The 13,506-nt window shown below is 31.9% G+C and overlaps 1 protein-coding gene across 1 annotated transcript; it reads left to right on the top strand.

The window, feature by feature from the left end:
- The first annotated feature begins 2,197 nt into the window (after positions 1-2,197).
- Positions 2,198-8,660, top strand: LOC131039018 (auxin efflux carrier component 1a). Its single transcript, XM_057971651.2, has 7 exons — positions 2,198-3,597; positions 4,478-5,097; positions 6,746-7,034; positions 7,513-7,598; positions 7,742-7,899; positions 8,165-8,241; positions 8,334-8,660. The coding sequence occupies exons 1-7, from the start codon at positions 2,969-2,971 to the stop codon at positions 8,398-8,400; spliced, it is 1,926 nt and encodes a 641-aa protein (XP_057827634.2). The 5' UTR covers positions 2,198-2,968; the 3' UTR covers positions 8,401-8,660.
- Positions 8,661-13,506: the final 4,846 nt, after the last annotated feature.

Here is a 13,506-nt window from a genome sequence, read left to right as displayed (position 1 = left end):
AGTGACTGTGTGTTGAAGGAGAAACTGGTAAGGTGTGTGTGTGAACTGGCAGAGAACAAACCGACAGAGTGTGGAAGAACAAAGAGGAGATCATACCGGTACAAGTGTGCAGAATGAGTAAGAATATCCAACATGAGTAGAAAGAGTGTGACAAAGAAGATTGAGGCAAAAAGGTGGATTGTAGAGAACCAACATAACTACATGTAATGTGTAGATGATCCATACCAACAAAGATTACCGACAGAAGAAATAGGTGGAGTCAACAAGTAGAGAAGAGGGATTCAGATAGACAAAGAAGTGACTGGTATAATAGAGGAAGAGTGAAAGGAAAGAGGAAACCGACAGAAGGTTTGAAGGTGTTACACAACTTATTTGTAACAAGGGTTATTACTTGTGTATTGATTTTATGTTATTATTTGTGATCGTAGAGTTAGAGCTCAATGCAGGGGTTGGTGTTCCTTTGGGTTGTAGCCCATAAATCAGTTAGGGGTTGGTGCTCCTTGGGTTGGTGCCCTAAATCAGGGGTTGGTGCTTCTTGGGTCGGTGCCCTAAATCAGTGGTTGGTGCTCCTTGGGTTAGTGCCTTAAATATTGTAATCATATTTTCATTGTGAGGCTGGATTGGAGTAGAAGGTCTCTAGCAAGATTGCTCACCGAGGTTTTTCCCCATTGTGGGTTTTTCTTTGTATAACCAGTGTTATGTGATGTGTCCCTTTTGTGTGGTTGCATTGTGTTATCTTGCCTTATCTTACCAGTAAGTAAAATTGGTATAAGGAACTGGTACATGCACCTTAGGATAAAGAAGGTAAAGTTTGGAAACCACTGATTCACCCCCCCACCTCTCAGTGGCATCTTGTGTCCAACAAAAATTATCCTATAACATGTTATATGAAATGAACAATAAAATAAGGATAATTTATAAAACGTTAACCTTGCAAGGTATGCAATTTTTTACCCTGCAATCCTATAGATATTTTAGATAAAAGGTTACAAATCAGTTGTAACATCTATTCATGCTAGATTTAAGTTGTCAAATTAAGATAAATTAGATTCAATGTGCCCTTATTTATATAAATAATTGATTGTCAACCTGATCTACTTAACTACTACCTAACCAAACATCACATATGTAATGAGATTGGTATATAGATTGGTGTCATAAGCTAAGGAGACACATTGGAGTATAATTAAGAGGATTCTCAAATATATTAGAAGGGCAATGAGTTATGGTCTCCAAATTTTGTATTTAGAGGATAGTAGGCTAGTCAGATATACCAATTCAAATTAGGTTGGTTTTATAGATGATAAAAAAGTCTACTTCTAGATATGCTCTCAATTTCGATTCTATAATAATATTTTCTTCAAAGTCCAACAAACAACCTATCGTATCACTTGAACCTATTGCATCACCTTTGCAACTTGTCAAGCAATATGGATGTGAAGATTGTCAAAGGATATGTAATGAATATATAGTCAAGCTACCTTGTTCTATTGTGATAACCAGAGTACTATACACATGACGAAGATTCAAATATTTTATAATAAGACTAAGCATGTATTGAGATTCAACATCACTACATCCAAGAGTTGGTTCAACAAGGACTACTTGAAATTGCAAATTGTACCCAATAGAGGATCAAATCATAGCTATATTCATGAAGGCCTTAGCTTATGAGGGTTTCCAAAACTTTGAGATTTATTTCAAGTTCATCCCAATGACCATTATAAGAGAGAATGACAGAATAATTTTCATTGATAGAATATGTTACATGTTCTTTTGTTATGTTTGATTAGTTAGCAATTAATCAACTATTACATGTAATTTCAATTTACTTCTATGTAATTTTCTACATAAATCTACTTCGAATTCTTCCCATTGATCATTATGAAGGAAAAGATAATGATCATTAATTATACATATTACATATTATTCTTTTAATATATTTAGTTTGTAAATTATATGTTATTTCAATTTACTTTGGTACAATTAAACAGTTTTCCCCTTACGACATATAGAAAATGGACTTTTACATATATATTGTGTATGATCTACAAATCATAAATGATTTTTTATTATTATTATTTATATTGCTGTTCCATTCTTTTATATACGTCATTCTATAGTAAACTTTTTATTTTTGTAACCCAAGAAAGTTCCCAGTACAAAAATATAATCCCCAAATCACTTTGTTCTCTTCTAAAGATCTAATCTTGTCTTGCTAATAACTCCACTGCAACTTTTGCATTATTCATTTGAACAAAAAACTGTCATGAAGATGATCTGAAGATATTCATCAGTGGATCTTGGATTCTTGATGGTTGGTCATAGTTTTCTGTGGGGTTAGGAGTGCTTATTTCTTTTGATAACAGGCAGGTCTAATAATAGCTTGTACGAACCGAGAAAGGCCCACAATGAGGGCCTCAAATTCTCTGTCAAAATGATTTCTGGTCAATTGCGTAGCACGTAATTCTTCTTCCCAGACATTGTGCTGAATTTCGCTTTTTGACATCCTGCAAATTTATGTCTTCTATACAGAAAGTCTCTACGTTTGTTCTTGCTTTCGTCAACGCCCCTTCACATCATAACCCACTGACAGCAGTGAAAGATGCTATTTCTATTGAATATTTAGTCTATATATTCATTTCCGCTGATTCTGTCTCTACAGTGTGGGCGGTTTAAATTTATTGGGGCAAGGGAAGTAAACAATCTCTTGGAGATCAGAGCTATTGGCTCTTATAGAAAATGCCCATCTGAAAATGAGAGCTATGGATTCTCCTAGACAAAGAAAAAGTATAAGTAGCTTTCTTACGTAGCAAGGCAAGCATGTAGCAGGTTATTGAGCTTAGCTTGGCTTCCATCAAACTCTGTGATCTATTATCAGAAAGAAGAGAGAAAAAAATAAAATAAAATGATTAATTTTTGCTGAAGTTTGGCAAATTAGTTTCTTCTCTCTTTGAAAGATAGAAAGATGATTACTGCTAAGGACTTATACAATGTGCTAACTGCAGTTGTACCGCTGTATGTGGCGATGATTCTGGCATATGGGTCTGTGAAGTGGTGGAAAATTTTTACTCCTGATCAGTGCTCTGGAATAAACCGTTTTGTTGCCATTTTTGCAGTTCCCCTGCTGTCTTTTCATTTTATCTCCACCAACAATATATATGCCATGAATTACAGATTCATTGCTGCAGATTCCTTGCAGAAGGGTATTGTATTGCTGGTGCTGGGCGTTTGGGCAAAGTTTGCAAAGAGGGGGAGCTTGGAATGGATGATTACCTTGTTTGCCTTGTCTACACTGCCCAATACTCTGGTGATGGGGATTCCCCTGCTCAAGGGCATGTATGGGGAATTCTCTGGTAGCTTAATGGTGCAGGTAGTGGTTTTGCAGAGTGTTATCTGGTATACCCTCATGATGGTGTTGTTTGAGTACAGAGGAGCTAAAATACTTATAATGGAGCAGTTTCCTGAATCTGGTGCTGAAATTACTTCATTAAAGGTGGACTCTGACATTGTTTCTTTGCATGGAAGAGAGCCTCTGCAGACTTTTGCTGAGGTGCGGGGAAATGGGAAGCTTCGAGTAACTGTCAGCAGATCTAGGTATATGATAAATCTTGCTTGATTTAGAAAGATTCAACAGTCAGTTGTTATCCAAAATCCTAATTCACAAACATTTTACTTTAACAAATTTTGTTTCTTTGCTGTTTTAGTGCACGATAGTTTCAATTGATCTCATAGAAATAGATTTCATAAACTAACACTACCTTCCATTAACTTGTTAACTAATAGTTCTTAAATTCAGTTTTATAAGCTCTACAAATCAAATCAGTAGCCATCATCTAATTGGGTTTGTTAACCAATAGTTCTTGAATTCAGTTTCATAAGCTGCAAATCAAATCAGCAGTCATCTCATCTGATTGGATTTGTTTGCTCTTCTGGTGTGATAAATTTAGTTGATCCTGAAGAAACAGATTTCAGAAACCACCAACTCTATCTTCCATAAAATTCCTAGACAATGGTTATTGACTGTATATTCAAGAGCTCCGCCAACCAATTCAGTAGTCATCTTGTCTAGCCTGGTTTGTTTGATCATTTGATGTGATAAATTTTTACTTTGATCTGATGGAAGCAGCTTTTATAAACTAACAACGCTACCTTCTATAAAATTGTTAACCGATTGAATGTACTTTCAATAGCTCTACAAACCAATTTTTTTCCTCTAAATCATTTGATTAATAGCTATTGACTGTACATTCGAGAGCTATGCCAACCAATTCAGTAGTCATCTTATCTAGTCTGGTTTGTTTGCTCATTTGATGTGATAAATTTTCGTTTGATCTAATGGAAATAGCTTTTATAAAATAACAACACTACCTTCTATAGAATTGTTAGCTAATAGTTCTTGAATGTACTTTCAATAGCTCTACAAACCGAAAATTTTCATCTAAATCATTTGATTGATATTTCTTTTTGGTTACAGATCACAGGGATTTGGATCTCTTCCTTCTCTCACTCCCAGGGCTTCCAATCTGACAGGTGCAGAGATCTTTTCTCTCCAGTCCTCCTGCAATCCTACCCCGAGAGGCTCCAGCTTCAATCATGATTTCTACACCACATTCTCTGGAAGTCACAGAGGAGCTACTAATATGAGTCCCAGGCATTCAAATTATCAGTCTGCAGATATGTATTCTTTGAATTCTTCCAGAGGACTCACGCCCAGAAATTCTAATTTTGAGGAGGAAGGATCTAGAGGATCAAACTATGGGCGCTTTGGGCCTCATCATTCTATTTCCATGCCTCCTTACCGACTTAGGCCACAGAAAAGCTTGGGCAGAAGTATGACTGGTGTAACAGAGTCATATCCTTCTCCAAACCCTGGAATTTTGTCCCCAGATGATTGCAAGACGGCTAAAACAGATGAAGTCAATCCATCAGTGAATCAAAATCCCAACGAGGCTAACAAGGAAGTGCATATGTTGGGTAGGAGTTCAGGCCCTTCGACCATATCTGAAGCAAACCAGCTTGAAGAAGCTGCAGATAACAGTGGTAGAAGTGATCCCAAAGCTGAGCCTTTAGAGCACCATTTCACTGAGAGCAAAGGTAAAGTTAGAATTTTTTAGTGTTCAAATCATATATTTGGCTTGATTCCTCATTTTGGTTTGCAATCTGCAGATAACAAATTACTGTTTTGTCGAAGTACAGAAGATTATAATAAGACTGTTTTGTTCTGTTTCCTTTTCAGAAAGTAGTGCTATATATTAGCATATTAGTACAGAGCATATTAAAAAAAGTATGGAAGGAATGAGATCAGGCCTTGAATTTGACAGCCATTCCAGTTTTCTAAATGTAAATTTTATGATGATTTAATTATCTTATCTAAAATAAGAGATTTATCAAAATAAAATTTTACACTTTATTAAGCTTTATGATTGTGAAAATATTTAACTGATTTTTATAAAAATAATGTTTCTGTTTTAAATTATGAAAAATTTATTGAAATTTAAATATATAGGTTATAATCAAATTTGAATTTATTTTTTTACAATTTTTTTTATTATAATATATATTTGAAAAGTGATTTTTAGATGTAGAATGGAAAGTTGAATTGTTGAAAGACAAATAATAATAGCAGATCTACGAACTATTTTACAAGTTGTGTATAACAGTGGACAACTTAGATGACAACTAAGGAGTTACAGCTACCCATTTTCAAATAAACTCCCAAAATTACTACTAGCTCTGGGGACTAGACTCCTGATTCTCCCTACTAATTTTCTAAGTAAACTCTCAAATTTACTGGAAGCTGGTCATTAGACAGCAGGACTTAAACAGCACACTCTAAGCTTTGATATGTTTAGGTGGCTCATCTAAAATCACACTTTCTTTTCCAATAGCGCCCACATATTACTGTGAGTTAAGCTGAACCACCTAAACAAATCAAAACTTAGGGTGTACTGTTTAAGCCAGCTAAATTGCTGATTTTCTTGCTACCCAAAACTTGTGCTCTTCAAAGAGAGGTCACAAATTCAAATCCTACAGAGGGTAATGTATGTACGCCTCGTTTGTAGTACAGTTAAGTGCCTCCCACAAGAAATACAGGGTAGTCCCATATTACTATAAGTCATTTATAGACCAATATACAATCACCTGATATCCTAGACTATAAAAGAATCTTTCTTTCTTTTTTTTCTTTCTTTCTACTACCTCCAAATCACTAATAACAATTTTAACTAAAATATTATTTTAAATTACTATATTCTTCTACAACAAATATTTATTTTTACTAATAAACCAAATTGTTATATATACAGTTAGATGAACAAGTATAACACGCCACTGACCATCAGATTCCTGTTTGGAATTCATCTTTTAAATTTCTCTGTTTTCAAGATTAAAAGTAAGATTTTAAGCATTGGTTGGAAAATCATCCCATTAAGAAAAGTTTTGGAATATTGAAAAAATTAATGAATTTTCCATTAGAGAGCTAAAGTTCATGTGGTTTTAGAAAGTCCCACATAAAGCAATAGAATGTTGACTATATAATTATAAATACATTGTACCTGTAAGTTCAATATAAAGCAAAATCCATAGGTGTGTATAAGGATTTTTTCATCTTGGAATAAGTGTCTTTATATATAGCTAGTATACAATGTGGAAACCATGCTTACAGCTAAACTCATTGAAAATTTTATTTTCCCTCTTCCTTCAAATTTAAATTGTTTAAGGGGCTCTTTTGGTGGATCAACAGGCATGGTACAGGAGTCCAGTGGATCATATCAAGAATTTGCTTCCAGTCCAGCAAAGAAGGGTATTATTTCAGATGTAGAAATGGCGAGCCCCAATTCTAAATTGGGTTCTAGTGTTTCTCTAGACGAGCAAGGGAAGAAGCAGATGGAAGCAAGCAAAAGTGCAGTAAAAATGCCACCTGCTAAAGTGATGACAAGGCTTATTTTTGTCATGGTGTGGAGAAAACTCATCAGAAATCCCAACACCTATGCTTGTATATTAGGTCTAACATGGTCGCTTGTGGCTTACAGGTACTCTCTAGTTCCTAATGTTTTAAACAATTTGATCCCTCTTCCATTGTAATAATATTTTTAAGAATAATTATGCCGGTCATTCATATAAATCTGAAATTTTGATGTAGAAAAATTAACATTATTATCTATGAAGTGTTGTATGATAGCTTTTTATTTCAATTTTATATATGTTTCAATCAACATTTTGGATCACATTCACTGACCCATCATCAAATGACATTTTGAATCACATTCAATGATTCATCATCAAACAGAATATGATTCAAAACAATTAGCAAAAAATATACAGAATTAAAACCAAAAGCTATCATATCTACTATCTCAAAGCTTATCTATACAATTATACAATTGCCATTTTTCTCTCACTGCTTCCTGAAATCAAATCATATCAACTTTTTGAAATGAAAGTTTTCAGATAAAAACCTATTTTGTTTTCTGGATCAAAGTGTTATTTTGTGATGGATATTGATTGCAGGTGGAATATCAAAATGCCAAAATTGGTGTACGGTTCAATTGCCATTTTATCTGATGCCGGTCTGGGCATGGCCATGTTTAGCTTGGGTAAGGATTTTTTATGAGATCTCTCCTTGTAACTCTGATAAAGTTTAATGTTTCAGAATTTCCTGAGTGGCTTACAGATAAACTTCACAATCTATACTGTATTTTTAAAAACAAACTGAGCAATATGTACTGCTGACAAACAGGATTGTTCATGGCACTTCAACCAAGAATCATAGCCTGTGGGAAATCAGTTGCAGCCTTTGCAATGGCAGTTAGATTTATAACTGGTCCAGCTGTAATGGTAGCTGCATCCATTCCCATTGGGCTCAGAGGCAAACTGCTGCATGTGGCCATTGTGCAGGTACATTAACAAAAACCTATTTCAGAAGATACAATCTTTATCTTTTTCTTATGTATTTTTTTATCTTGACGATAGATCAAGAGTGTGATCCGAAACATTGATGCAAAATTATCAATCTAAAAAACAATAACATAACTAATATAGATTATAAAAATCTAATATCATTAAGATATTTAATCTCTTAAGGTCTCAAAAATGTTCATAAGATTTGTAACATTTCATGGGTTTTAATGGAAAATGTTTTTTCTTTAAACTACTTTTACAGGCAGCACTTCCTCAAGGCATAGTTCCATTTGTTTTTGCCAAGGAGTACAATGTACATCCTGAAATTCTAAGCACAGCGTAAGTTTAATACAATTTAACCCATGTCATTAAGTTTTAAGAAATGTGAAGGAAGTCACTGATCAATCTCCATTACTTATTTATGATTACAGGGTGATATTTGGAATGCTGATTGCATTACCAATAACAGTACTTTATTATCTCCTCATGGGCCTATGACAAAGTAAATTATGTGTGTGTATTCTGTAATTTGGACCCTGTGTATCTTATCCATTGATACACAATAATTAATCTGAGAGTCTTATCCAGTTCTACAGTATCTATGTATTGCACTATACCATATCTTGGACGGTATATGCAATGCATGGGACCAAGGGAGGACGTGTGTTCTAGTTTGTACAAGCTGCCAAAGCTTCATCAATGTTTGATATTTATACGTGTGTTTTCAATTTCAAAAGAAACAAAGTTTTCTTTAATAACCTCGTTTTTTTAAAATTGGGTTAATTTTTTTATTTAATAAAATGTGAAAATATCTTTCATTATATTAATAAATGGGTATTTGGAAGGTTAAAATTAGGTTATGTTAAATAAATATAATAAATGGGTTTCTCATTTAATTAATTAAGATTTGAAATATTATATAAATATATATTTGTAAAACAAATAAATTGATATTTAGAAGGTGAAAGTTAGGATATGCTAAATAAATGTAATAAATGGGTTTTTCATTTAATCAATCAAGATTTGAAATGTTATATAAACGTATTTATAAAATAATAAAGACGGTTAAGGTATTTAATTTTGTGATAAGAAAATATATTATGGTAATTTTGCATTTAGTGATATAATTATGAATTGTATTATTACATTTAAGATAACAAATCTTCGAAGTGTCTTAAATTCTTAAATGATAGAAATTATCAAGTGCACATGTAGTTTTGGTCTTTTTTTTTTTTTTGTTACAATCTTGATCTCTATACTTTAAGTTTTCAAAAATATGTTTGTCTCTATTTTCCAAAAAGAGCAATGCTTATAAGTATAGTTAGAGTTTGTTGTGCTAGGAGAGGATAGTGATTTACTTTCCATCTTTTGGATGGATGCAAGATCATAATGAACCAAACAAGAGTAATGACAAAAGTGATGATATTTCTAACTTGAATTTCAATTCCATCCACAAATATCTTGGATTATCTTGGATTTAAACAAGAGTTTTACAACTTCTAAGAACTCACAAAATTATAGACTTAAATTTTAAAATTTTCACAAATTTATCTTTTAGACTAATTTTTTCAATTAAATTTAACAAATTAAAAAGCGTTCATGAATAAAACTCCTAATGTTATAAAAATGTGATTAATTCTTCATTACAATTTTAATCATAACTATTATCTATTTTATAATAGACTAGCTTATTGTTTTTAAATATATGAATACTTTTAACTTTCAATCATGAATTGTTTTTAAATCCAAAAGTTATGTTATAATATAAGCTATAATGATTGTATTTTGTAAATAAATTTCATATTCTTTTACCAAGTTAAGCTTTGCCAACAAAATCATTTTTAATGTTTTTAAAAAGACATTTACAAAAAATATATGTGTTGCATAAAGATATACTTCACATATGTCTAGTGTCATTTACTTTTATAAAAGGTTTCATTAAAAAAATGATGTTTTATAGTTTAATTAGGTTAGTAAAAAATACGCAGCTTCTTTTTTTTTTTTTTGAATATAATTAGTGCATCTTTGAAATATATAAATTTTCAAATTAACTTAATATTATTCAAAAATATTAGTAATTCATAAATTAAATTAAATTCCCTACAATTGATAGTATTACCTTATTTCATAATTTATAGATAAATCCTTCCATCTATTACATGAATGAAAATAAGTTTGATTTTTAGTGTTCTATGTATCATTGAAAATAAATTTGATTTTTAGTGTTCTACGTATCATTTGAAAGAGTTATTTGGTACACAATAATAAATTGCAGCCACCCTATATACCTTAGTTAAATCTTTTCATTGATTTTATGATTTTGAATATGTATGAAAGACATGCCAAGGAGAATATAAATGCATATGCTATCCAAATCATTATCTCATATGTTGATATGATACTTCCAAATGTTCTAGTGCTCAAATAATATGATGCTATAATTGATAACAAATGACTTAAATTGAAGTAAGGTTTTTCCTTTTACTCAACACTCTAGTGCTACTATTTGAATATTCCATGCTTGAGTCATGTTCAAGAAACTATTAATTGAAAGTATGTTAGCTTAGGCCTATATCTAAATTTGAATTTGGAAGTTTACAAATCAAATTGTAGCTAAAATTCTCAAATAGGATGAGAAATAGTATATGTGAAGGTTGGATCTAAATCATTGAGGAATATGAACTTAGAATTTTACAAGGTATAGATTAGGTATCAATTGTTGCACAAAAAATACTATTTAGAAACTTCGTTATGGCATTCAAAATTGATGCAGGAGCTTGGCTTTCTAGCTTTTAGAAACTTTATTTTTTAGTTAGTTTAGAAAGTTGGCAATTAGTATCAAAGTCATGAATTTTTAGGTATTTATAATTTTTCTTTATTTTATGGACAAGTTTGTAAAATTACCAAAAGAAGGAAAATGGCAATTTCTGACAGTTGTCAAAAACTGCTAAAAAAGGTAATTTTGGATTACTATAGATTGTAATTTATTTGGGTTGTAGAAATAGATTGGGGAAGAATAGTGAAGGAAAAATTGATCCATTTCGGTATCTCTTTGTGTTTTCATTAATAGTGTTATCTGTGTTCTGAATTGGCTACATCATCAACAAAGGGTTAAAGTTAGTTCAAAATGTTCTTGGAGAAAAATGTTAAGGATGCACCTTACACCCTTATATTTTACCTCTAGATTTAATTGCATCTCAACTATTATGAATTATACATGTCAAAGTAATCAAATATTTAACATGAAAGTAAGTGGCATGCACATATAAAAAGGATATAAATATGAACCATGATTTATCCAAAAAGTTAGGTCAAAACTTACTCGTCAATAGGGTCATGGTGTTTCATGTTCATGGGGATATTTACAAGGCATTGGGAGATATATTTCATCACTACTTAGTGGGTTACATAAAAAATAGGCTATGCCAATGTCTCAAGAGGATTAGGGATGGTATGGGAAATCTCCTAAAGTTTTTGGGATGAGGTGTAAACCTCATAATAAACTAAAAAAACTATTCAATGATTTTCTTGGTCCTATCCAAGAAAATTTTTTATCATATGTTGTGACCAAACATCACTCACCATAAAAAATAATCAAATATTATGGAAATCAATTAAGTTACTAAGGTTGAATCTAGAGTACCATGGTTAATGTGCCTTCACCCCATTACAAAAATAGTGAAATTATCACAAACCAAGTAAAATGTGGAATTGATGTAGATATTTTTGTTTTTGCATTTTCACTTAGTCTTTTGATCTTGCACTTTTCATGGATAGAGGTTTAAGGAATATGAAAATAAAAAAATCCACGAAGTGTAAGAGGTTGGCTCTCATTTAAGTGGTTGTTTTAGTCCATCTCAATACTATAGCAAGTATATTTGTGTGTTTGTTCATGGTGTGGTGATAGTGTATTTATATGTGTTGTAGAAGCTTTAAAAATATTGTGGGAGCTCAGTGATGCCATTATGGAAGTTTAAATATATATATTCAACCTTTACATTGTGGAATAAGGAATAATTTTTCTTAAAAGTTGGAGCTTTCACTTCTTGCTAGTTTTTATCTAGGACAAATTGGTGTGTTACACATCATGCATGTTTCTCATTTGTTCTCTTGTATTGTTGAGATGTACTATTTTTTCCTTTTTATATACACATTATTTTTATCAAGGGTCAAACAGGCTTTGAAGGGACCCAAAACCCTAATTACAAAATGTTGAAATCAACAAGCCATCAACAAATAATCAAGAATCAAGAATCCACCTTACAACAAAAAGAAGCAAAACAATAAACAAAGGAAAGATCAAATTTATATTATTCAAGGCCTCAAACGCTTTAGCTTCAAGTTGAGAGATATTCATGGAGAGCTTTCTCATGTCCTTTATGTCCTAGTTTGACTGTCCAACCACTCTTTTGAGGTTTTATATACACATTGTTATGATTATTTGACAACCCTTACCAATGGTATTTAATATGTATAGAGGGATTATCGTTTAGTCATTTTATGTTTTCTATTTTCTAATTATAATGCCATGAATATTCTCTATTAACAAATCAAGTGGTTCATCAAAGTTTTATCCTTCGAGTAATTGATATTTATAAGGTTTGTAAGTGTATTTCATCCACAAGGTCAAATAAAAATAAGATTTTGTTACATTTTGAGAAATAGAGAGTGATTAAGGAGAGAAAGAAGAGAGAAGGCCAATGATGGTATAGTGTAATAAATTGTACTCCTTAATTGTTAGCACATTTTCACACTCTTCTTGGTACTTTTTTAGTTTCCATTCCCCTAGATCATTTTAGGACCACTTCTAGCCTTGAGTTTTACCCCCAACTCAAGTTGATGTGTCCTATTCTATTTCAAATCTTCATCATTTATGTCGCATTTAATACATCATAAAAAAAAAACTAAAAATAAGACCAAATCTAATATCACACGCCTTGATTTTTGCACCCCCATTCAAAGAGCAAATTTTGGGAGGACTAAAATGCCCAACTCCTTAGTCCTAGGACCAAATTTTCTCCAAAAAGTTTAAAATTAAAGTGTCCACCTTGACATAATGGAATATGGTCTCAAATTTTCTATTTGATCATTTTTAGTTGGATTTTTATTAAAAATCAACCCCATGATCAATATATACACTAATAGATTTTATCATTTTGATCTAGAACTTGGATGATAGCTAAGCTCTACCATATTGATCACTCAACTCTACAAATATGAAGCATTATCTAAAATATCAAGTTATCTTCATTGATCATTCATCATTATTACAAGATTATTTCAACTTCAAGGAATGTTGGAGGATGATAAAGAGTACTAACTGATGATCCACTTGTACCTCATTTAGCAAGGGTTTGGTATGGTTCTATGTCGTTATCATATTTTTTAGTTTTAATCCTCTAGATCTAATTTATCATGATGTGTTTCCTTTTATGCATTTATATATTATTGAGTTGGTTTGTACACCACCTTTGGTTGAATCATTTAGGGCTCTTCTCTAACACACTTAAGGTTCATATCACACACTTTATTTTAGTTCCAATTTGGATATTCGTGGAGGTAGGAATACCAAAATGGGGGCTTCACTAAGGCAAGCTCCTATAT

This window comes from Cryptomeria japonica, chromosome 5 (assembly GCF_030272615.1).
Source record: "Cryptomeria japonica chromosome 5, Sugi_1.0, whole genome shotgun sequence".
NCBI lineage: Eukaryota > Viridiplantae > Streptophyta > Pinopsida > Cupressales > Cupressaceae > Cryptomeria > Cryptomeria japonica.
The sequence above is the reverse complement of the archived record's forward strand: the minus strand, read 5'-3'. Positions and strand labels throughout refer to the sequence as shown.